The sequence below is a fragment of the Gasterosteus aculeatus genome, chromosome 4 (assembly GCF_964276395.1).
Source record: "Gasterosteus aculeatus chromosome 4, fGasAcu3.hap1.1, whole genome shotgun sequence".
NCBI classification, from domain to species: domain Eukaryota; kingdom Metazoa; phylum Chordata; class Actinopteri; order Perciformes; family Gasterosteidae; genus Gasterosteus; species Gasterosteus aculeatus.
The window spans coordinates 9,833,637-9,859,514 of NC_135691.1; the positions used below are offsets into that span (position 1 = coordinate 9,833,637).

The 25,878-nt window shown below is 45.9% G+C and overlaps 1 protein-coding gene across 2 annotated transcripts in view; it reads left to right on the top strand.

Annotated features, from left to right (window-relative positions):
* The window catches only part of LOC144406190 (protein diaphanous homolog 1-like), a 125,163-nt gene extending 99,846 nt beyond the window's left edge, over nucleotides 1-25,317 (top strand). Inside the window, exons 2-12 of one of the 2 annotated variants that reach the window (XM_078101201.1) lie at nucleotides 9,673-9,773; nucleotides 9,873-9,967; nucleotides 10,395-10,496; nucleotides 10,846-11,085; nucleotides 11,600-11,729; nucleotides 11,922-12,046; nucleotides 12,160-12,324; nucleotides 12,606-12,735; nucleotides 16,579-16,668; nucleotides 22,172-22,215; nucleotides 23,260-23,397. In XM_078101201.1, the coding sequence (XP_077957327.1) occupies nucleotides 9,680-9,773; nucleotides 9,873-9,967; nucleotides 10,395-10,496; nucleotides 10,846-11,085; nucleotides 11,600-11,729; nucleotides 11,922-12,046; nucleotides 12,160-12,324; nucleotides 12,606-12,735; nucleotides 16,579-16,668; nucleotides 22,172-22,215 (1,215 nt within the window). In that variant the 5' untranslated portion in view covers nucleotides 9,673-9,679 and the 3' untranslated portion in view covers nucleotides 23,260-23,397. Of the gene's footprint in view, nucleotides 1-9,672; nucleotides 9,774-9,872; nucleotides 9,968-10,394; nucleotides 10,497-10,845; nucleotides 11,086-11,599; nucleotides 11,730-11,921; nucleotides 12,047-12,159; nucleotides 12,325-12,605; nucleotides 12,736-16,578; nucleotides 16,669-22,171; nucleotides 22,216-23,259 lie in introns of both variants that reach the window. The other variant, XM_078101200.1, reaches the window with a different exon arrangement.
* Nucleotides 25,318-25,878: the final 561 nt, after the last annotated feature.

Below are 25,878 nucleotides of genomic sequence, written 5' to 3' on the forward strand. Positions count from 1 at the left end.
CTACTGTTACCTGCTGTCATCAGAGTAGTGTATATCAATCCGCTCAGGCACCAAAAGGAATCTGGGAAATCTGCGTAGCGTCTGGGTCTGGTGGGAACCGGCCGTATAGAGACGTTTTTGGTACCTAGGGCTGTCACGATCACTACTTTTTGATGTACGATATATGATATATGCAAAATTAATTGCGATAAACAATATTATTGTAATTCTCAGACCATTTTATGCCACTGATTACATAATTACAATATAATATAATAGCATGCTAATGCAAGTACTCTCTTTCAATGAAGAAATAACGTATTATTCTTCAGATTATTTAGAATCCAAAGGTGAAAACATGAATTAACAAACAAATAATGAATACACCGTAACAAAAAAGGGACACCACGGGGCGAAGCATCTGGGTTGGTGTAAGGCAGTAGGGATTGAGAAGATGTGTTCACCACAAAGGCGCTCCGTGGCTACTGGGAAAGACTGTCTCGGTCCGGCTAATGGCCCCCCCCGGGCACCTTGCAGTGTGCATGGCCCTCCCGGCCAAAGAGGCAAACCCGCAGTCTGGAAGCAACAGTTGTTGTTCCCACTGTGTGTTCCCACAGATTTTAGGTTTGTTGTGTTGCCTCTTTTAGTTTTTAAACAAAGTTGACATACCGGCTCCTTCACCTCTATTGGAGCGTTCACACCTTATCTTCGTGTGTGTGTGTGTGTGTGTGTGTGTGTGTGTGTGTGTGGACGCTGCCTGAGCCCCGCCTCCTCTTTCTAAAAAGAAAGCAGACAAGATGACAAAAGCAGCGCAGGACATTCGTTGTTATGTAAATATTTGTATAATATATGAATTAATGATCATGCTCATTTCCATATAGCGTGCCATAAGTCACATTGATTATCCTGACAGGCCTATCCGTACCCAACCCTACTGCTGAGTTGATGCCACGCCGTTTATCCATCAGATGTGGGTGGTTTTCAGCCGCTAATCTCATCCATTTTATTCTTTACTTTCCATCTGTGTAGGATTTTTTGCTCCGTCGCTCCCAATCTCTTGCTTTCACGTCTCACACACTCCTTCGTGTGTGTCTGTGTGTGTGTGTGTATGCGCGCAAATCAGTGGTTAGATACATGCCTGTATATCCTTGCACGGCTGTATCTCTGCCGTCCCCCCCGCCCCTCTCTTGTCAGTGTGTGGTGAGTGGTGAGATAGTGGGTTAAATTTTAATGGTGCTGCCATCTCTCAGTAGCTTCTGAAGGAGGGCCGATGCGGTCTGACATCCTCACTGAGCCGTGAGAAGAGACAAGACCGGGAGCGGGTCAATCGCCTGCTAGACATTCACACGCGTGCTAGTTAGCGAGTCCACAGAACAAACACCAGGTAGAAGGAAGACGATGCACAACAAGCCTCATGTTGACTCATCAACAAGACTTCATCAACCTCAAATCGTAGACTCATTGCATTCAGAGCACAACAAACAATTCACACTCAGGTCAGCCTGCGAGTTGAACATGGAAACGGGTCCAAAGTGAAAGAATAATCCTCGCATCACATTAGTTTTGTTAACGCTTTGGTCCACGGAGGCGCACGTCAGCAGTGAACCCCACACGGGTTCTGCTCTTGAATGCTCCGCTCACCACGTGTGACTTTTAGTTACAGAAGAAGCAGGAACCATCTGCGCACACAGGAGCTCTAGGAACGCACGGTGTGAGCCCACGGGCTGGTCCACAGTTGGCATCGTGTGTGCTTGAATCCAGGAACTCAATCACACGCCCACACACACACACACAAACACGTGCCAGTGTCTCAGCCTTTTTGTGTGTTGTGCCTTGATTGTTTTCATTTGCCCAACCTCACATAGCAGTCTGATTGGCAACATGTCCCCTGATGGCTCACTAAGCACATGGTGGGATTAGGTGTGTAGTTCTGCGTGTGTTTTCTGTCTGTGTGCGTGCATGTGTTTTTGTCTAGCCTCAACTACAGCCAACTCCTGAGAGAGGTGAACAGACAGATGTTCTAGGAAAGGATTTGGTCCTTTGTCTGTGTTTTAAATATCAGTTTTTCTAGCTGAGTTTATTTTGGGGGATTGTTTGTTTTTTCTATGGATCGGGTAAAACTGATTTACAAACCCTGCCGCACCCCAACGGGTCTTTTTGATGTGAGAGACTTTTCCCCCAGGTTCCCACGCGGAGTCGGAGGTTGCCAGATCGTGGTTGTCCTCCCCCTCCAGCTACTTGGCTCCGCTGTGATCTGCCGGTATTGATGTGTTTCAAACACCTGCAGTAGTTTTCCCAAAGCGTTGCAACAAAGCGAGAAGTTTGCATACACAAATGCAAAGAAGTGCTCGCCATGTTTTCAGCAGTTAGGACCAGCAGCATCGGCGTAGTTTGCGCTTTTCCCGAAGGTTCAAAGCTTTAAAAGAAACATTTTAGTTCACAGGGAGGCTTTGTGTCTCTAGTCCCTTAATCATCGTGATTGAGGTAAACCCTCTCTGCAAATGGCCTTTCATGTCCGCTTTCTTCTTACTTTGCTGACCAAATCACAATGTCTTGCCCCCAAATTCCCCCTAACCCCCCCCCCCACCGTACTTTTATGCTCCCCAGCCTCTCATCCACACGACTGCCTCCCATAACAAGTCTCTCCTCCAGTCATTTCTCCTTTTCCCTTCTTTTTTTGTTTTGCTCTCTACTCAGTAGTTGCCTTGGCTCGGTCTACTAACATGTTGTCTGGAAGAGAGCACAGTGGCACGCACCAGACGACAGCCCAGTGTTTTTGCCTCCAGTCAGATCCACTTTCTCAAGTGTCTCTGAGTGTGTGTTTCCTGCGAGCGATGGCTGACATTAGAAATGGCAAAAATAAAAAAAAGGAAAACTCTCTCTCTCTCTCCCCAGCCCCCCTATTGTCTCCGGGCGTTGCTCAAGGGGTAATTGGTCCTAGCAAAGCTGGCTCTGTCGTCCTCTTTGCCACATATGTGTGTATGTATGTGTGCGCTCCTGTGTGTGTTTCTGCATGTGTGCCAATCTTTCCACCATGCGGTCAAGTCACAATTGCTAATCAGGCCTGCGAGCCTCCCCTGAAGAGAGCAAGAGAAGGAGAAAGGAGGGGGGACTGGGGAGAGATGGAGCAAATGAGTGAGTGCTTTCCTTTGTCCTCATCACTGAAGCAGAGATAAAGACGAGTGAAGGGATGGATGGTTGGAGACGAGAGGACAGAGACGGAGGGATTAACAGGATGAGTGTGTGCTCCGGTCCTGCTACGAGCTTTTAACCGTCCTCCACGGCATGACACCGTGTAGACCTCTGCTTTTTTTTTTTTTTCTTCTTTCATCTCGTTTGCTTTGCATAAGTCAGAACTGCTTGTATTCATAAAGTGCCTCTCTATCACTTCCTCGTGCTCTTTTCCGCGCTCTCCCTTTTTCTAGCTCCTTCTCGCTCCCACTCGCTCTCCGCCCGCTATCTTTCCATAAGGTAATAATGAATATTTGAGGGCTGACAGGAGCACACCACCTAATCCTTTTTGCCCGGGGGCAAGATGGGCCTCATGGGGTGCATGCGTGTTACAGTTCATCTTAACTTTTTAATTGAGATGGAAAACCAATTTTTAAGTTTTCATTTCCCCTCTCTGTGCTCATGTAAATGAGCCTTTCTGCATGGCTGTGCATGGTCATGGAGGCGGTCAGGATGGACGGTGCACTTGACAAGCTGGGAAATGGCGGTACATTCGGCGAGAAGCTGCCACTGAATAGATGGTGTACGTGAGCAGGTGACCCCGACACCCCCCTACCCCCCCTACTTTATCCAGTGAAGGTCAGGTTCCCTAATGGGTATCAGTATCAAGTATCTAGTTGTCAGTGCTTTCTAATTTCTTGTCTCCGCCCACATCCACGCTCCTGTCCGTGAGAAGACTGATCGCATCAGTCAGTCCTCGCTCCTACACCTAAATAATATTTAGTGTCAGTGAGGACCGTCTATCGGGGCGCGTAAAGGTGAGCGAGCCATAACGATGTAGTTCCCTCTCCTCCCCGTAGAGGGAGCACTGTGGCGTGCAGGCCGGCGTGCAGGCCGGCGCGCCTTCAAGGACGCTCTCACTGTGAATAACAAACACAGGCTACATACTCAGGGAGTCACTCTGCTATTCAGACGGACTCACTCACCTGGTTTGTCACTTTGAGGTTTGAACACGGATCCCTTTGCGTGTGTCTCTTTTGATGCTGTTTCCATGTACTGTGTACGAGGCTCAGGTGTTGTCCTCTTTGTCTTCTCGCAACTTCTCTCTATCTCACTTGTATTTGCTCTTTCTCCTTTTTGATTAGATTTCCTTCCCTTCTTTAGACTCTGTAGCTCTCCCTCTTTCTCCTCTCCTTGTAATTAGCCAGTATAATTGCTGTAGTAAATCTTTTCTGCTGTCCCAAGGAGACTGTCTGATATAGGACTGATTTAATAAGCACACCATCAGCTCACCTCTGTGTGTCTGGGTGGAGTCTGTGTGTGGGGGGGTCGGAGGGTGGGGGTGTCATCTATGTCCTCTGTGATTTTCTAAGGTGGATTTATGGGCTGTTTGTGTGGTTTCAGCAAGTGTGAATTCAAGTTCAAGGTACTGGCGTGTCGACTATGCCCTTTATCAGCAATGCAGGCAGCATACTGTGTGTGTGTGTGTGTGTGTGTGTGTGTGTGTGTGTGTGTGTGTGTGTGTGTGTGTGTGTGTGTGTGTGTGTGTGTGTGTGTGTGTGTGTGTGTGTGTGTGTGTGTGTGTGTGTGTGTGTGTGTGCGCCCCCGTGTGTCTCATCAGTGAAGCAGTTACGTGCCTAGTGTGCGTCATCGCTGAAGACCTTCATGGCCAGAAGAGCATAGAGAGGTCAGAATGGCCCTGAGAGAACAACAGTGACACACACACAGTTTCCAAACATCTGCCCCGTCTCCCACTTGAACACACTCTTTCCATCTCTCTCCCTGAATTGTATCCCCGAAACCATCACATGTATGAGCACACGCGCTTAGTCGGTATCCAGGTGGAGGGTCTTTACAGCCCTCTCATCCAGCAGCAGTACACCAGTCTGTCCAGTGGAGGGCACTGTAAGCCCACACATAAACAGTAACCACAGTGAAGGAACCACACTTTATGCCTCCTGTAGTCAATGCAATTAGATTTAAAATAAAACTTGCTACTCTACTTATCTACACCAATACCCAAACTACTGTTTAATAATGTGGCAATTAAAATGGTTTAGTTCAAGGCTAATATAAAATTAGCAGTTAACATTGGAAGTACGTGGTAGAAGTATACAATTATTGTACTTAGTAGTGTACTGGAGTTTTTCGTCATCCAAATGTGGACAAATGATGAGTTTGCGAGCTGCTGTCAACCATGGGATTAATTAACAAGCTGTGTAATACAATGACTAACAATTGTAACATCAAAATCCTCAAATATACATATATTTTATATATTCCATTACTGATGGACCTTAAATGAGTGATTACATGTTGTCGACTAAAAGGGTACCTATTTAATTTGAAATGGAATCAAATAGAATATATGTGCAGGTTGTTATACTATCTATATATATATCTATATATCTATATAATTTTAGGACTACTTTCAGACGTGTTGTTCCTTTCAGTCTTGGTTGAAAGCTATAGCCCAATGTAAAAAGCAGATGGCAAAGCCAAACCAATATCTGTATTCTATATATATTTTTTCAATTGGTATGTGTGTGTTTTTTTTATTTTTTTAATGTTTCTAAACCAATTTTAGTTTAATAATACACAATTTAGTTATTTAAGCTGCAATTACACTGTTCATGCACCAGGGGAGCGCAAGTGAGCACAGTCTTGGCCCCTCCCACAAGCCCTCCCCCTGCATCCTGGCCCTCCCACATCCTGCCCCCGTCCCCCCTCCCCACTGCCCCACCCTGCCATCTGGTTCTTTTCACACACGCACAGACGCACACACACACACAGTCGGGACTTTTTATTTTTTCTGATTTCCTTTCACAGTGGAAAAACAGGATGAAGGGGCTCTTTCAGACCTGGGTAACCGTGGAAACCCCCTTTATTCTTCCTCTGTCAAACTTGCTTACATTGTAACACACACGCACATACTCTTTTAAAGAGAGTGACAGCATGTTGGACATTTAAAGTTTAAAGGGACACAAGCTACAGCTGTCCTTCTGTCTGCCTTAGTTTGGGCCTTCTGTTCTGGTTTAGACAAAGAACTTTATGCCCCCCTCCCTTTTTTTCTTTGTCTTATTCCCCTTTTAGTACTAATAATGTATCTTTCTTAAAGTAAACCTTCTAAAGTTCCCAGAAATGTGTTGCAAAGGCAAAGAATGTGTTTGTGTCTTTGTGTGGTTCTTTTAATTGGGCAACCTCAGTCATTTTTTCCGAAGAAACTGCGCAAGCCTCGAATGTTGATGTAACTATAAACCCTCTTCTCTCTCCAGCCCTGGAATGCTGCATGGAAAAAGTTAGCTGGAAGTTAAATAAAGTTAATCTTTTGCATTCTTTCTATGTTGCCACGAGGGGGCTGATGAAAAACATATTAATGTACAATGGAGCGCATCATGTGCAAGCTTTTAGTGGGTTGAAAATAAACCGCATTCACTCCACAAGCGGGGAGTGGATTCACTAAGGATGAAAACAGTGTGTGTAAAAACAGGAGAAGAGATTGAAACGAGAAGAGACTTAAACTATTCTTTGAGTGGAGTCTGTGGCTGAGAGTGCAAAGGAATCCACGTACCACACATTTCTACCTCTAATTTCTCCTTTTCTGTCTCTTCTCGTACTATCTGCCTTTCTCTAAGCCTGGCTACCCATCACCTTCTCCACCACACATTTTGTCCTTTTAAGGAGTGAGGGACTCACAGAGTAAGGGAATAGGAGGAAGGGGGGTTGAAGGACACACTCGGGCCTGCTGACCGATAAACAGACTCCTCTTTGTGCTGATACACACACACACACACACACAGTTATAGATTGACTGAGAACTCTGCATGACTTGGCTCGTGATCCTCTGCACCCCTCTTTCACCTCTTCTTCTCCTCCTCCCTCTGTTTTTCTCTTGCCCCTAATTGAAAGCAGAAGTCAAATTGGAAGAATTTGTTTTTCTTCTTCCATGAGACACACACACGCATGCTTTTGGGGCATGTGTGCGCACACACACACACACACACACACACACTCACAGCCCCCATCCTCATCATCTGTCAGTGCCAGGCAGCTGTTGGGGAGACGAGGGGGAGGTGTTCCAGGAAAGGAGAATTGTGTGCGTGGCAGTGATTTCTTTCCACAAAAGGTGGTGGTCTTTGTATGACAGTAAAACCAAAGGCAGCTGCGACGATAAAACATGTGGATGTGAACATGTCTGCGTGTGCTCGTGCATGTTTATTTGGCGGGGGGGGGTTTGTGCATACCGTCTAGCCACACGTGTGTTCTGCCTTCCCGGTAGACTCCTCTCCTCCCCCACAGTGACTAAGTGTAACGTGGTGCAGTGGTCCATAGCCGACGCTAGAGGTGCCATCGGATCATAAATGAAATGAAGACCGCATGTGGGAAACCACACAGCAGCCATTTTACAATCTGCACAGCAGACCCCATTTTATGAATCAGCCATAATGTGGCAGATTTCATTGGCTGGAGCGCAGCTGGCTCCGGCTACGACAGCACGGATGCACACACAGACACACACACACACACACAGTGTCTCACTGGCTCTACATCTATCTTAGATGCACACACACATGGGCGCACACAGTGACCTCGTGATGCCTTCACCGGCTCTAGTCTTGTCCAAAATTGCCAGTCCATGAGATTAGAACTATCTGCTCTGTAAGCACACGTATGCCGCCTGTCTTTGTACAAGGCCGCATGTGCACATTTTTTTTTAACAAAGCACACGCATATAAATGTGTGTGCTTTGTTTACAGATGAAAGCTCTTCACTTTTATTTGGTGACTTTATGCCTCGCTAAATCTTTTTTTTCCTCCTCCTTTTTAGATTGTACTTTCTGGAAAAAGTGGATTATTTCAGGGTCCCGATGGGTCTCCCTGTTTGTGTGTCTGTCCCGAGGTGTTTATTTGTAGATGCTTGTCACTTCCTTTGAGTCTATCATAACCTTTCAGCCGTGACTATTTCTGTTTATGTGTTTGTGTAAAGCTATCGTCTTGTTTCCTCTCAGATGAGAGATTTTCGTGTGTGTGTGTGTGTGTGTGTGTGTGTGTGTGTGTGTGTGTGTGTGTGTGTGTGTGTGTGTGTGTGTGTGTGTGTGATGGACGACTTCCTGCCGTGGCTTCCTGCCCGCAGCAGAGACTGGCCGGAGTGCTGGACACACAATAGTATTATTGATTCGTGGTAGCGATGCACACTGCTGATCTCACAGATATAAGACAAATTATACGCAAGCGCTAGAAGAACGGAGTTCAAAGAGACGAGATTGCGTCCGACTTTAGATACGAGTGGCGGTTGATCCTGAGAGGAGCTTCACACAGCTGAATGAAACAATGGGACTTATTGAGGCCACCGTCCACTGACTGGCTGCTTTGTCCACAAGTTTATGCTCTCAATGGAGGGATGAGAAGCTCATTAAGAGGCCCCAGACTGTCTGACTGATTGGCCTCTCGCGTACAGACAAAGCCTGGCCGGACATATGGGGGGACGGACAGACCAACTCTGCTTCTGATGTCATTACGGGAGGTCACCGTCGGGAAGTGGAAACAGGTGGACTCGGCGGAACGGGGGCTGGTTTTGGATTTGTATCATTTTGTCAGTGTGATTCATAAAGTCCGGCTCTTGCTCAACAGGAGGTACAAACTCTGTTTGTGGCTGACTGGTTTGCCCACGGTGATTCTTATTTCCTGCTACTGTCCGGTCTTAACAAAGATAACACACTGAGAAGGCCACAGATGGAATTAGACTAAACCTAGGGAGAGACTGGAAAAATAACTCCGGGTCAGGAAGTGGTTGAGGCAATGCTTCTTATAGTTCATACCGAATTAATTGGAATAGTCTCATTAAGACACTATATTCTTCCGTGTCATGCCCATAAAGATAAGAGAAACGTATTTCTCCTGCATCTTCCTATGAGTATTGCATTGAGTCTCAGTAGTCAAACCTGTGCGCTTGTTCATTTTCCGCTCCTAATTATCCTCCTGCACACATTAACCCCCCCCCCCCCCTCTGTGCGCGCGCGCGCGCGCGCACACACACACACACACACACACACACTGACACATCTGTACAGTCACCACCCTGACCTTGTCAGATCAGCCTAATGTGAAGTGTGTGATGTGATCTACTGTATATGAGTGCGCGCAGACTTCGTCCGACCATATTTACCACAACCGCGTGCAGCGGGAAGTGTTTCCCCCGGTGTTTCATGCGGTTTCATTGTACCCCAAGGACAGCGATACAATAACCCCCGACACCTCCGTGACACCATACAGTTGTCAGGGACTGAAAAATGTGACGGCCGGGCCAAGTCTGTCAGTTTTTATAGCATCAAATGGGCCGTCTGTCCGCCCCTCGTATCCACTTCTCGCACTATTACAGAACCTCTGTGCTTTTTTGCAACATAATTTCTATTCATAACCAGCTGTACTGGTCACCACACAAAACAAAGTCACTTGAGAAATATGTTTCTGTGCTTATCTGAATGTTCCCAATCAACCTCCCCATTTCTTTATTCCCCTTCCCAGCCAAAATGGAGCAGGATGGCGCAGATGAAAAGAAGCAGCTGCAGAAGAAGAAGGTCAAGGAGCTGAAGATTCTCGACTCCAAGTGCTCACAGAACCTCTGTAAGTCCACAGAGGCCCTTCTGTCTGAACGTATAACAATGGCATCACTCTTCAAATGCATTCTTCCTTACTGGATGTCAACTTTGTCTGCTCATACAGCCATTTTCCTGGGATCCTTCCGTGTCCCTTATGAGGAAATCAAGAACGCCATCCTGGAGGTTAATGAGAAGGTCATCACAGAGTCCATGGTTCAGGTATTGTATCTTCTAATATGGTGTCGGTTTTCGGGTATTATTCCCCACATAGCTTTGAATAAATGAAGTGTGTTGAGCTCATGGTACGCTCCCCTGACTGCCAGCGTCTCCTCTGCGTCCTTCAAAAGGACATTTCTCATTGTCTTTCATACATTATCTCTGGCAGCGTAAGATGGGCATCATGCTTAATTTTGATAGCATATGACCTTCAAGATTCCTCATACATTGAATCCTCGCGGCTAAGGCTCATTATCTGAACCTGGACACTGACTGTCCCTCGCATTGGGATACTCTACCAGAGGACATTTGGGTCCGGGGCCACGTCTTTGTGTTTTGTGTCGACCTGCGTCTCGCTAAAGGAATATGTTGGGACGCATCCATATCTTGGTGGTCATGTAGAGTATATTCTGCTCTCCTTGTCTCATAGAGCCTGATCAAACTCCTACCAGAAGCAGAGCAGCTCGGTGTCCTGGCAGAGATGAAAGATGAATATAATGACTTGGCTGAGTCGGAGCAGTTTGCAGTAGTGGTGAGAAAACTTACACACACACGCAGGGTCATCACACAAAACAAACAATTTAGTTTTTTTTCTAATGAAATTTCCAGCTGACTCGTACATGATCAACCACAAACAGGGCCGAGAAATCAGCGTAAAGGCAATTGAGTCATGTGAAATGTTGAAATACTGAAGTAGAGTCATACCGTCGTCAATACATTAGACACAGAGAACCCTCACGCTGTTCAACACAGACTGCTTTGTCCGGCTGTAACGGATGTGAGTAATGAAGGAAGCCCCCTTCGATCCCACATAACTGCACACAATCTACGTGGCAACAAACACCCCTCCCGCTTCTTCCTCCCCCCCTCTCCTTCTCCAGATGTCCGGTGTGAAGCGCCTGACGCCACGGCTCCAGGCCGTCCTGTTCAAGCTGCAGTTTGAGGAGCAGCTGAACAACATCAAGCCAGATGTGGTGTCTGTGACCGCGGCCTGCGAGGAGCTCAGTCAAAGCCAGGCCTTCACCAAGCTACTGGAGATCATCCTCCTTGTCGGGAACTACATGAATGCGGGCTCCCGCAACGGGAAGGCATTTGGCTTCTCCATGTCATACTTGTGCAAGGTAAAAATCTGGTGGAGGCGTCACACAGAACACAGAACAAACAGTGGGTGAACGTGCTTGAAAGGCCTTTAGTTGGAACTTTTGGGTACTTCTCGGAAGTCATGTGTGGCAACGCTGAGGTATAGTAATAATAATAATGTAAATTATGATTATTCTTAACAAAAACAAAGTAACAAAGTAAAATCACTGCGATATTAATCCTTTTTATTCAGGTGAGTGACGTCAAACCAAATTAATCTAGACGATATCAATGCTAGATTGTCCCTTATGTCTTTCCAATTCTATCTTTAGGCATGCCATGTAGTACACACAGATATGAACATGTGCAGATGGCCATTTAACTCCGTCCTCTGTACTTTACTGTTCTTGTATTATTTTACTTCACTACGCTTTCTTTTATTGTGAAATAGGCACATTGACGTGAGTGCAGAAATGTTTGGATTTTGGAAAACCTTTATCCTACTTGCTGTAACTGAAAAGTGCGGTGAGCCATTTTTAAATCAATCCTTCTCAGCTGCGGGACACCAAATCAGCTGACCTGAAGCAGACGCTGCTCCATTTCCTCGTCGACGTGTGCCAGGAGCAGCATCCTGAGGTCATGGGCTTTGCAGACGAGCTCATCCACGTAGAAAAGGCCAGCAGAGGTACATGGGAAATATGATGGTGTGAAAAACCTCCATCCATCCATATATAACCATGCATACCACCCGCCGCTTACAAACTGTCGTCATCTTATGGACACGGTTTGGTCGTTTTGTTATAGGAGTGTGAAAACACAACGGCCAGTTATAATCTATGTATGTAGGTGCTCTTCATCATTCGCATTTCTTCTGCAGTTTCTGCGGAGACACTTCAGAAGAACCTTGACCAGATGGGGCGTCAGATCAAGAACCTCAAAAAAGACCTGGAAACATTTCCTCCTCCACAAAGTGACAAGGACCTGTTTGTGGAGAAGATGTCTATATCCTCTTTATTCAGTCAAACAAATAGACCTTATTATTTCTCGATGTATGACTGTAGTCTCTCACAGATACAGAGAGCTATCTTCTATGTTCCTTAACAGCATGTCTCCACAGTTTTGTGAGTACCGCCGAAGAGCAGTTTGAGAAGCTGGATATGCTTCATAAGAATATGGAGAAGCAATATAACGACCTGGGAGAGTACTTTGTCTTTGACCCGAGAAAAATCTCCGTAGAGGAATTCTTTGGAGACCTCAACACCTTTAAGAATATGTTCCAGGTGTGTGTTCATGTGCATGTGACTCGTGTGTAATCTGACCTGAAGTTAGTTTATACATCAACTGTAAGTGGGCTGTAACTTTTTTTACCAATCACTGTGGGTAACTGCCATTAGCAGCACTAGTTATGGAGTTATGTCTACACACAGACATTTATCACATATATATACTTCTTTAAATTCCTTCTGTATTTTTTTAATTCAAACTTATCCACACCCAACACTCCGGCATATTTAGCATGCCCACGTTGTCTGATGTCCTTCTCTGTTTGTCCCCGGAACAGCAAGCCGTGAAGGAGAATCAGAAACGTAAAGAGGCTGAAGAGAAGATCAAGAGGGCCAAGCTGGCCAGGGAGAAGGCAGATAAGGAGAAGGAGGCCAAACTGAAGAACCAGAGCCTTGACATCAACGCAGGTCACTTATTGCTGGGTCGTATCTGTTTACCGCTTTGTGTGACTGAAAGCAGGAGAAACACTCCGTCTATCAGTTTGCATTCCCCTCAGACTCCAGTTGGGGGCAGTCAGAGTCCATGCTTTTATGGATTATCTGTATGTGTGTGTGCGTGTATTTGTGTGTGTGAAAGAACAACCCGTCAGTATTTATAGAGCAAAGTTAATCTAATGTTGATGACCTTGGTTTTTAAGCAAGTAACAATAATCTGCACTGAAAGTGAGGACATGGAGGATGTATATCAGGAACCGCCTGACCTCTTTTCACTCCTCAAGGGAACAGGGGATTTGTTTTCATAAACTCTTTATCACCAAAAACATATTTCCACTCTTCTATGGAATGCTGTTGTACTTAGAGAAATCCTATCAGCATATTACACACACACACACACACACACATTCTCACTCGCTCATCCTCAGATACATACAGTTCAATCTAAAATCCTGCCTTGCAGACGCACATTTCTTCCCTCACAGTGTGACCTAGTTTGAGTGCATTCCTCCTCTCTGGCTGCGGTCTTGTTCTCCCGGGACCCCACAGTCCAAATGTGCTGCAGCGTGTTACAAAATGACTACTAGTTGCTACTAGTTTCTTTTACCCGCTGTGATTGTTTCTGTTTTTCCCAGCCTACACGTTGATGTGTTTTCGCACTCTGTGTGCGTTTCAGACTGTGTGTTTGTGTGTCTGCTTTAAACCCCTTTTACAAGAAGTCTTTCCAGCCTTTCTCCGAGTGCCCCGCGGTCCAGCTGGCTTCTCCTCTCCTCTTTCTTGCTTTTGTTCCATCACTCCCTCTCTTCTTCCCCCCCCCCCCCCCTGTCGTTCGTTTAAAGGGCACTTAAAGACGCAGCAAGCACCGTGGCTCTGCTCTGAATGTTCAGTGTCTGTGTTTAAAGTATGGAGGAAAACAGTTTGTGGTGGTCAAGTTTCCTGCTAGAGGCATGCACACATGCAGCACAATAGTGCTTCAAAGGCTGCGTGAGTGGGCTGGAGATTATTTACATACAGGTGGCGAATTTGACTGCCCCCGTAGCCCAGTCTAGTCATTCGATACCCTCCTATTTAAATGAAACCACACACAAATCTGCCGTGGACACACCTGGTCTTTGTTCTCTATTTGTTTATAAGCATCATCCCGGATGGCTACTATGCAAAGGTTGTTTTCAGCAGCTAGGCTTTCAGTTCCCCCAGCCTTCAACTCGCATACCCCCACTATCTCACAAACGCCTTTGTGGACATAATGTACCAGTTGTTGATGAAACCCTTGAAGGTCAGTGTGTGTTTGCACTTTGTGGCCTTGTCATTCCTGTGTGAGTCAGACAGAGGGGCGCTGATTCAGTGCAGCCTCGGCTTGGGGAACAAAGAGTTCCACATTTGGATGATCAGCTCCATACTTGTTTGTACTCCACTTTATTTGGCTGCATTGTTCAGACTACTAGCGCCACGGGATCCCTCCCCAGCTGTCACACACTCATCTTTGGAAACGTGCCGGACTACTAAGCCTATGACCCTTTCTCATTTCCACAGCTAGGTGTCAGTGCCGTCGGTAAAAGAAGATGTGTGGTGCTGTGTGCTCGTATGTAGGTAGCAAACATTACACACCCACAGAGATGCTGGTATGGGAACAGCCACTAGGAGTGCTCGCGCTCTACGCAGAGAGAGAGTGAGAGAGAGAGAGATGAGTGTGGGGGAGGGAGACGGGGCAGCAGGGCAGCAGATGCTCTCTTGAAGATTAGACCGTGATGTTGTTGTTCTTATAGAAAAGGAGGTAAGGAGCCGAGGAGGGAAGCACATGGTGACAGAGGGGATGAGATGGGATAAGCCCGGGTAGCGTCCCTCGCTGCAGGCCACCGGGAAGAGGGCAACGATTAAGGCACATTAGCAATATCCAGATTCGGTCTCCCGACCCGCGAGGACACTTGATTTTCTTCCATAATTCTTTTCCCCCCCTTTTCTCTCGTTGTTTCTGTTTGTTTTAACTCCTCATCTCTGTGAATGTTTCCATCCATGTCCTCCTCTGTTGTTGTGTGAACGTCCATTAGGGGTGCTACTGCTCCACACAAGATGCTGTCTTGGTGTGTGCGTGCGTGCGCATGTAATGAAGACCAGATCCAAAGAGGCTTGTTTAAGAGCTCATTCTATTACACTAATTAAGTGTGTGTGTGTGTGTGTCTCTCCATGCCTTTGTTGCACTCACTCAGTCTTTGCTGGCAGTTTTTGAGGCCATTTCAATCGCTTTTTTTGTATTGATTCTCTATAACAGCACCATTGCCCTGATACCCTGAGTCAAGTCATGTGAACACAAGAGCACATGAGTATCAACAAGTGATCCAACCCAACCAGTGTCCCCCTGCGTTATCAGCCCTATTTGTGATCACTAACAAAGCACACATTGTAAAGCTTCCCCTGTGAAAATGAAGACTTGTATATGGCTTTATGAAGTTGTGTTGCCAAGCCCCCACTCAGACAATAAACAGTGGAGAGATGTATAATGCTATACAGTGCACTAGTAGGGAGTTCTTTTATGCACAGCCAGGTCATTGTTGGGTCCCTCTATCGCCTGTGGGACAGTCACAAATAGGTGTGTGTGTGTGTGTGTGTGTGTGTGTGTGTGTGTGTGTGTGTGTGTGTGTGTGTGTGTGTGTGTGTGTGTGTGTGTGTGTGTGTGTGTGTGTGTGTGTGTGTGTGTGTGTGTGCGCGCGCGCGCTTCACCACTAGTTTAAGCCAACCATGTGATTAGAGTAAGGGGAAACGGGCCAGATGTGTTTCCCCGGAAGAAGGCGGAAAAAAAAAATGGGCTGCATCCCTGCGAGTGTAGTTCCGGGACGTGGACGTTGAGGGGTGTATGTGAGCCGTGGAGGCCCTGTGCGGTGTGTGAGGGAGACTTTCTCTGGCGAGACCACAGGCCATCTGCTCCATGGCTTACTGCAGGATTAGATATTCTCTGTGTTTGGGGGTTGGGGAGGTGACGGCATAAACCTTTAACCCCACCTCACTGCCCCCTTTTTTAGACCCCTCCGTCTCCATTCAGGTTCAAATAGAAATAATTAAAACCATCTGCCCGACGCTGAGATGAGCCACTGAATCCTGTCTAGAAAACAAGCTACACACACACACACGCACACAGCAAACCTTGCCATGGTGTCTCTCCCCCCCGCCTGCCATATACACCCCCATTCTCTGATCTCTGATTTAAGACCTTGGATAAGCAACGTGCGTGTAAACAAACAACAAACCCACCCGTAAAAACTGTCCCTGTTCCCATAAAGAGATACAAGGTTAATTTTCAGTCGGCACCCTTTTAACTGAAAGCCCAAATTACACATCGCTGTAGTATTTCATTGCTCATGGAAAAGTCTGCTCTCAGTGGGTGTGTCTTTCTAATAAGGCCGTGTTTGTGCGTTTACAGAGGTTACCTCCCAGAGAGTGACCCATGTAGCCGCTAGCAGAGACAGTAGCTGAACTAGGTCACTTCCTATCTGGGTTAATGCACTGTAGCTAATTTGCCAACGTGGCCATGTGGCTGGTAAAGAACCTCCCCGCCCACGCGTGTTTTGGCCATGTCCAGGAGGAACAGTTATAGGTAGAGGGAACACAAAAACCACCCATCACTCCCCCGCTGTCGGGGCGGAAGATTGGCACGTACGTCAGGGCTGTATTGATTTAAAATAACACGGTTGCGATGACTAAGTTGTGTGTGTGTGTGTGTGTGTGTGTGTGTGTGTGTGTGTGTGTGTGTGTCTCCACATGTTGTTTGATCCCAGTGTTCTTCTGATGCATTGCTGACGTGGTGGATGCTGTGTTTTACAGAGGGGGATGAGACTGGTATCATGGACGGCCTGTTGGAGGCGCTGCAGTCCGGCGCTGCTTTCAGGAGAAAGAGAGGACCACGGCAAGCAGGTACTCACTCGTACACCAGGAAACAGTGTCCCAAAGGTGTCCCAAAGTTTCCTCGTTCCCTGATTCCCGTTTCCTTCCACACACACATACATACGCACTTTTAGGTACAAGGAAGAGACGCACAAAGCCTGTGAGACTCATTTGTTCCGTACCCCTCTTCCTCTGTGTCTTTGAGTCTCTGTCAACACACAACCACAGATTTGTTTGTGCTGCTCGTGTCTCCGTCCCATCTGTTGCACGGCCCACAGGCCTTGGCTGGTGGTGGTATTTGGTGGCCATGGTTACCAATGGCTGGCACAACGACAGAGGAATGAAGGCGGGCCAAAGGGTGGCCGTGGAAAGGGAATTCATAAGAGGAATATGAAGGGCAGCCAAGGTGGATGGACCAGTGTGAGTTGACCCTTTTAGGAAGTGCAATTAGTCATCGGTCAAATTTGGACACCAGGTTAAAGAATGAAAAACTCCCGTCATCATCAAATATGCAACCCGTGTGCAAAATATTACATTTCACTTATTTTTATGTAAGCTGTGAAACCCCAGCTCACTGCAGATCAAATCTATAACATCAAAAACATTCAACCTAAAATCTATTTTTCACTTTATCTTGGAACCCCAAAAAATGGCCGCTATGTTTTTGTGATTACTGGGCCAGCCAGAAGTCCACTTCCCGTATGGGAGCACATGAACACAAACCCAGTCTGGATTGTTGATTCAAACCACGGGAGACCAGCCAGCAATGTGGTGAGCTGCCCGTTTTCCCGTTTTCCCGTTTTCCCCACCGCTCCTTCCAGCTCGCTCGGATACCAGAGTCGTCTTCTCCCTCCCTTCTCGTTAATTGGGCCACATTTTGTGTTTAATGTGTATTTGTATGACCATGCAAATGAACATGAGGCACTGTCAGCTTTTATGATACTAACTTGTAACATGATACTGCCTGCTGGGAAACGTGTGTGAAACCATGTGAGCCCATTAACTCTGGGGGAGAGCGAGCGAGTGTGTGCGTGTGAGCATGCGAGCGTGTGCGCGCCCTTATTCTCATGCATTGGCTTGTGTGGGTTGGGTATTCACACATAACACAGGCTGAAGAATGAGTGAGTGCAACCCAATACCTCCTTCATTAAAAGCCAGATGTGAAGCGGCGCTGCAGAGTGCAACAGAGCCAGAGCGTCGTCTGCACTTTCTTTTTTTCGACCGTTCTGTTTTTTACTGTCTTGCGGTGTCTTTCATCTTTTTTTTTTTTTTTTCATTCACCAAATGCATTTTTATAGCCTGTTAGCCCAAAATGTCCATAAAAAGGAAACGGGTTATAACAAGTGGGGCTCAGTAAGTCACAGCAAGTACACCTCTAAGTGCAGCAAACTGTCTTTGATCGGAGTGCTACTCTCACCACTAAGCTGAAAACAGTTTTAAAGGGGGGATGTGGGGGAGAGGTGTGAGCTGGGGAAAGGAGCCCCGTGTGTGAGAGAAAATGGGGCCCATTTGAGGGCTCACTCAGTCCCCCATAATGCTGTTTGGCCGCCTCGCTTTCCAAACAGGAAATGCCTTCCAGTGCGTTGGAGAGCGAGTAAGTGGGAAAGAACCTTCCTCCTTCTGTGGTGGAAAAAAAGAGGGGAAGATATAAGTGACTGCATGTATCACGTCTCCTCTCTGTGCCCCCCCCCCCCCTCAGACTTATCGTTTTAGTTTTCTCTCCCGTGATTTTTGGGCAAAACTCTGCTTTGTTGAAGGTTACATTTTCTTCACGTATGTTTAGTAGCCACTCCTTTCCAGTTACCCACATTGCTATGGACACCCTCCAGAAGTCCTTCCCTCGCACAATGAGTCACATGTCCTAATTCAATGAATGGCTCATCCGGACGGTGGCGCCAGAGGCAGCCTGTTTAAGAACACGCCTGTATTCATGTATGCACGGGCCTTTCTTTTGTATCCATAATGTGTAATACTATAATATACACAGTATAATAGATCCAGAAGATGTGACAGAAAATGTGACTTGTTTTCTTATTGTTACAAAACCCAAAGACAGAAGGAGCCACAGCTCATGGAAAAATACAACATTCCCTTTTCTATAAATAGCGGTAGATACATTTAGAGCTGTAGGATTTCTTAAAGGTGACATTTTTTCCTCCTCACTGATGATGAGATAAAATATGTCACATGCCCCTAGACCAGTTGAATCAGTTGCTCATCCAATCTCACGGTTTTCCGTGCAAATACTATTGACTACACTTGAGCATTAAAACATTTAATGTTAATGTTAATGTTGTAACATTGTAATAATAGTTAAACTAATAATAAACCGGCATGTACAGCCGATTAGAGGCCGGGCGTACATTAGACTGTATTAAATGGTCTTTTCACAGCTTTGAAATGCTTTTGAGGACGACGTCATAAGGTGGTCAATGGGGGACAATGAAAGGAATACTTGCATAAACATTTACAACTTTGTCCCAGGGATTTAATATTGTGGTTATTATGCATTTATTCATATTTAGTTATTGGTTGAACAGTTACTGTTCTACATTGGTGTGTGATTGTAAGATCTCATTTTAATCAGAATTCAAAAGACACAACGTCCACTGTCTCATTCATCATTCATCAGCTCTCTTAACACATTATTATTTTATAATATTGACTACAAGCAAAAACAAACACCGAGAACCTTATCCTTATTCTGTGGTTGTGTATCCTTCACATGTAAGCAACGCTATTGTATTAAGTGTTCTGATGGACCACAATAGCAAGTGAGGGTCTCCATTACGGGACGTGTGTCCCGCTCCTCTTTCTTTCTTCTCTTCACAGCTGTGTCGACCGTAAACATCCTCAACTTTGTGTTGAAGGGCCCATTGAGTGTGCGGTCGCGCTTATTGTGTCACAGCATCGTGACTGAAAGGAAAGCCACGAGGCTACGAAGGCTATATGCATTCTGACCTTTGAACTGCACCTCAGCTCACTCTGTGTGTGTGTGTCTTTGTGCTGGTTGTGTTGAATGAGAGGACTGCATGGGGTGTCCTCAGCTGTCCGTCTAACCCCCCTCCTTTAAACACATAGACAAAACGCACACACCAGATGCTTGCATGCCAATACAAAGACACAGGGAAGCGTGCGTACCCATGCATGCACCCAAATCGAGACGTTACGTCCAAGAGGACGTTCTTCCAACACTCAAGTCTCTGCTTGAGATTGTAACTTATCGTCTGTCTGCGTCTACACAGCTTCGCTGAATCAGACTAATTTGTCCATGCATGCGTTTAAAGCAATATATGGTCACTCGTGTGTGTGTGTGTGTGTGTGTGTGTGGAGGAATGATGTGTTCAGACACTCAGTGTGGACCCATCTGCGGGGTCGCGACCCAGCCACAGCAACCAATCGCAGCCGCAACTAGTTACAAAGCACCAATCACAACAGAGGGACGCGGATAAACGCGATGGCAACAAAAGAGGCACACGCTGGCACCGCAGACCCCTACAATTGAATAAAGAAGCTCCCTATAGAGGTCTGTGCTGTCCCAGATGTTCACATAAATACACACACACACAGAGGAAGAGATCATTCGGACCAATAGAACTCATCAATCACGTCATTATCAAGCCTCACATATGCACCAGTTGGGGCACATGAAATGCCGGCGGGCACATCAGCACCACACACAAGCCGGCAGTGGTTCTAGATGACGTCACCATTTCCCACAGTCCTCCAGTGCAGAGCTGCTGTGTTACGCAGCACGTCCTGAGGAGGGCGCTGTGAGTCCCTCAGACAGAGACACTGAAGGAGCTCCAGCCGCCCTCTGCAAACACGCCATCCCGCTCGATCATAATGGCGCCGTTACCATGTTATCATGTGACCGGGGGCTTTGCTGCAGCTGCTGTTGCTGACTGTGAGCTTAGAGAAGAAAGATGGCTGCTTCGCTGTTGGTCACAGCAATGCAGAGTCCATGCTCACTAAGTCGCAGTGTACGCTTTGTGCGGGATACAGACTGTGTGCACTTTGTGCGTTCACCAAGGTCCCCGAGACACTTCCCCGAGGAAGCTTCTTGTCTCCGGCTGCCTCACACTTGCATTGCTGCAAATCCTCACCCATCTTTTTTTTCTTTACTTTCCCCTCATAAGGTCAACACACTTGCATGCTGTACAACAAAGGGCTCTTTCCCTCATCAGCCAGTCATTATTCAGTCTCCTGCAGCGTAATGTGTTACAGACTATCTTTATGCCTCTGATTGCCCCTCCATGTGCAAACACATTGGTTCAGCAGTGAGCCGTCTCTGTTGTGAGTCCCGACGTCTCGTTTCCACACTACGGGCTTCCTGCCAAGTGCATGGATCATTTAGTGAACATCACAGCGAGTTTCTGCACACACATCCCGAGTGTTTCCTGTGTTTGTAGTGCCACGGGTCTAATGGGTACTTTCACAAGGTCGAGAGGCTTGCAAGAGATGGATTAAAACGTTGAAATAAAGAGTGGTCAAAATCCCAGCGGAGCGTTTCATCGTCGATGTGTTTTCTCGGGCTTTAGACGGCTCCTTCCAGACCCACGTGTGTCTTTGTGCAACTAAGTCATGACAAAAGAGGACTTCTGAGTTGCAAGAGCATTCTATTTACTTTCCACATATTCCTAAACGTGTCAATGATCAGCCTCAGATCTGCTCCAAAGCAAATCCCTTATAGGATTAGGTCTGGTGATCCTTGATAATTTGTTGTTGCTCCCCCACAAAGCCCTGTTAACACCTCTGCATAACATTCAATCAACACTAAAGTGCCCATCTGTTCATGAAATCTAAAGCTTTTGTTGTTTTGAAATGAAATACACATAGTGTACAGACCCTTTCTCATTGAATGAGAAAATGTGTCCAAACCTCTGAATAGTATTGTATATATATATATATATATATATATATATATATATATATATATATATATTATTTGAAATGCTTTTATAAATGCAATCTGCCATTGAGATTAAGTGGGTTTGCTGAGTATTTGCTTCTGAGGCTGTTCGAGTATAAATGCAGATAAAATGTTCCTGTCATTACTTTAATCTGCAGGGTTCTGTCTGTCTTCATCTTTCCCCTCCGCTGCATACAATGCAACAACCCTGTGATACCCCCCCCTCCTCCTCCCCTCTCCTCCTCCCCCCTCCTCCTCGCTGTCTTCTCTCTCCGGAGGAGCGAGGAGGAGGAGAAGAGGTTGACAGCCTTTGAAGAGCTATTCTCTGCAGGGTTTTTATTTTTAGGACTCGCTCGGCACAGCACACATAGAACGACGCCCACACTGACTCGCACTCTTTTGCTTCATTTTGGGGTCATTTACATAATTTCTAATTAGTAAGTTTATGAATAAGGCGGAAGTGAAATGGGCAAAAATAGATATGCAGGACATACTTGAGTTGACTGAGCGATAGAGGATCTCTGAGGAAACGGTGTGAAATGGTCATTTGCAGCCGTCCGGCTGAGTTTCACGTCCACAGAAGACGAGTCTCCAAATTCTCCTTCTCCTCTTTCTCCCCAGACTCAATTGTGTCTTTGTCACAGCTAGTTCTGGAGACCTGTTAGGTAACTTTTGTTTCTGCGTGTTGTGTTTTCCCCTCTGTTTGTCGTCTGTGTTCCACCGTTCATTTGCATGCGTGTTGCTGTTGGTTTGCATCATGACCTTGTTGGATTGATCTTTTATTTCTCACCAGTAGGAACAGGAACACATTACGTCAATGTGTGTGCGTGCCCATAACAAATGTGTCCTGTACTGACGTCAACCCTTTATTTATAACCTCTGGGTTGTGAACATGCATAGACGAGTCAGAACCTCACATCCAATCTCCCACTGACCTATATTATTCAAAATGGCCGCTGCTGCACAGCGCGCATCCCACGCAGGAAAAGGAAACGTAAGAGCTGCAGACAGAAGGAGAGATAAGGGCAAGGCTACTGCTAGAGTGTGTGTGTGTGTGTGTGTGTGTGTGTGTGTGTGTGTGTGTGTGTGTGTGTGTGTGTGTGTGTGTGTGTGTGTGTGTGTGTGTGTGTGTGTGTGTGTGTGTGTGTGTGTGTGTGTGTGTGTGTGGGAGGAGGATATAGTGCAGGTAGAAGAATAAAAGGCAGCATGCTCGTCTTTCCTCACTGCATCCACACTTTGTTTTGGATCTGTTGTACTGCTTCCTTCCCTCCCTCCTTCCACCTCATGCATCCTTTTTCCTCAATTTCTGCATCCATGTTCGTCTCATTTTCACGCACCTGAACCTGCCTCCCACAGGATGAGTCACCCTTCGTTCTACCCCTTCCTCCTCTACGTTTTAAACGTTTATTCCCACTTCTTCATCTGAAAGTCTGCCGCACTTCGTCTTTACTCATTTTAAGATCAGGTTGAGTCTAAGCTGACGCTAGCAGAGTTAGCTCCAGATGTCGCATTAATCCACATGCGTACTCGGCCACATACTATTAAGCCTGTTGTGTTTTTTTTGTGTCATACTAATGCATGTCTCTCTGTTTCGGTAAGAAATGAAGCATCTTGCTTGTTCCTTTGTTGGAGTTCTTGGAGGTACCCAGGTATCTGCTATAAACATCTCGTTATTTTGATCTCACTAACTCGCCATTTGTCTTTCTCAGCCAACCACAGACGAGCTGGCAACGCAGTGACCAGCATCCTGGCCAAAGAGCTGATGCAGGAGGGGACGCCCTCGTCCAGCAAAAAGCCCGCCAAGAAGAAGTCTGATGTAAAGGAGGAGCCTGAACTAGAAGGAGCGCAGTCATTGGAGGAGTTACTGGACGCTACTTCCTCTCGCTCCAATTAGGCAAACGGGAGGGGTTTGGGTTTTTTTTTTTACTCACAGTCTGTGATATAAAAACACGGATGTATTTCGTAGCCATTCCAGGGGCCAATATCAATCTGAGATTAGCTCACAGGAAACGCCTCTGTGCTTCTCAGAGTTCGAGCTTCATCTCAACGGGATCTTCTTTAAGGGAAGCGCTGACCGCGCCTTCAGGGAGGGGCAGAGGATGAGGGCGGGCCTCACAGCTCCGCTTCTGGTTACTTTGCCATTGTCGTAAAGATTGAATTGCTTTCTTCAGCATGTGCACATATCTGTTCACCTATTTCTGTCTTTGTTTTTGACGTTATTCACCTGTCGTCGGACAAAGATCGACCTCAGCAGTTCCAAAGACTTGTGAGGACCCCCCCTTCTTGGTGTTTTTTGTTGTAGGCTGGGAATATCTGAAATCTGGCACATCCTGCTGATCCTTCATAGCCTTTTCTCTGGCTGTATCACGTTTATTCACTTATTCACTTTTTTTAATCCCATGAAACATACTGCTTTGTGCGCTCTCGTACGTTACCGTTTGTAATCATTATTCACTTTTTCTCTGTTTTTGAAGAAAGTGCCAACCAATGCAAATCCAGTCTTGTCATTTCCCTCCCCGGTTTGGTCCAGTTCACATTGGGCTGCTCTGTGGGAGAGTAAGCAGCAGTCATCACCGGGGGTTTTCTTTTATTTTCTACTGAGAAGGGATTTTGTTCACTGGTGTTCATGCCTGAGATGGATTTCACAGAAAGACTGAGACAATTTAAACAAAGATACCACCTGTGCCCAAATTACATAAACATGCTCGCACCCGTTCACATCAACATCCTTATTGAGTCCGGGGAGCGAAGTAGAGATTTCATAGGAGTTCTTCTCTAAACCAAATTTGTTTAGCTTTTTATAAGGTGTATCCCTTTAAAATGCAACCCGGCACACTTTTTTAAAATTTTCGCATTAGTTTGTCAAGTATACCACATATATTCAGTTTGATGTGCACACTCACACCTCCCACATGTGGGTTTGTGCTTTTTAGGATTTTTTTTCGTGCATGCGTGTGTTGCCGTCTGTAATTACTGTGCAGCACCGACCGTGCTGTCACAATCCTCGGTTTCATAAACGGCTCTGTGGTCTTTCTCCTGAAGATATAGCACACAGGGAAACTGCCCCAAAACTGCTGAGACAAGAATGTGTGTTGGTGTTCACCCACTTTCCCTCCTGCTGAACTGCAACAGTTGTCGCTCCATGTCTGGCCTTTGCTCTTATTTGTGTTCAGTAATCATCAGCATACATGTTGCCATGATGTTGTAGTGTCATATCAGACGGAAATACAGAGAGGGAGTGTCAGCTGCTCCGTATCATATTTATAACTATGCAAACACAATACTGTACTGCTCACAAGTTCTAAATCTACTGGATTCGTCACCATGCTGATTTAAGGCTTCATTTCGCCCGTAATGGAGGAAATACTTGTGAAATATCCAAAATGGAAAGGATTCACGGTTATTAGTACAGTACAGATCCTTGACCTGATCCGGTGCTGGTGATGCATTTTAAACCAGCAACAATTAGCATGATTCGCTCTCAACCACAACATATCTTGTAGCTGTAGTTAAGCAGGAGACGTGTCTGCTGTTTTATTATTCTGCCCGTCTCTTCAGGGGGACCATGCCAGGTGATTGTGTGTAAGGAGACAACGGTTGTCAGGACATCACTGGAATTTTTTTTTTTTTTTTTTTTGGAGAGATTATTTTCTATGTGAATTTTTACACTTATTTTATTGTATTTGACTGGAGAATATGTATACAGAATTATGCTTGTAGTAATTCTTTCATATGCAGAACTATTAAAAAAATCTTAAGGAATTTAAGGACGTGACTGGCTCATTCTGAAAGTGTGTGCATCATCTGGAAACGTCATTTCAATCCTAGTTTTTCTGTATTTTTTGCTTGAGTGAATCCCACCCATGATAAGTTGTGATTTATTCTCCGTCCCGTAGCGGTCATCCTAGCCACTACAGACCGGTTCTGGGAATACCCTGCTGTGTCATACTGGCTACAGGGATGCACACCCAAAGTAGCTGCAGAAGTTTCCCAGGCTTCTGCCTCGTCTGTATGTGAGGTGAGTTCATTCGGTCTTTGAAAATGTTTTCTTCCACATCTCCTACAATGATGTATTCTCCCTGGCTGCAACTTGTTCACACACAAACCTTTGCAACTGCATCAAATCGCACACAAAAGTCAGTACAGGGGCCGCCTGTGTTAATTAAGATGACAAAAACTCATTTATGGTTAATTGGGCACAGATTTTCTTTCATAAAAATCCATAGAATACAATGTCCTGAGAAATGATTTATTGTAGTGTATGATAAAAAGCCTATACTTTGTTTGAAAATAAAGTATAGTATAACAAAGTCATGGACTACAATTTT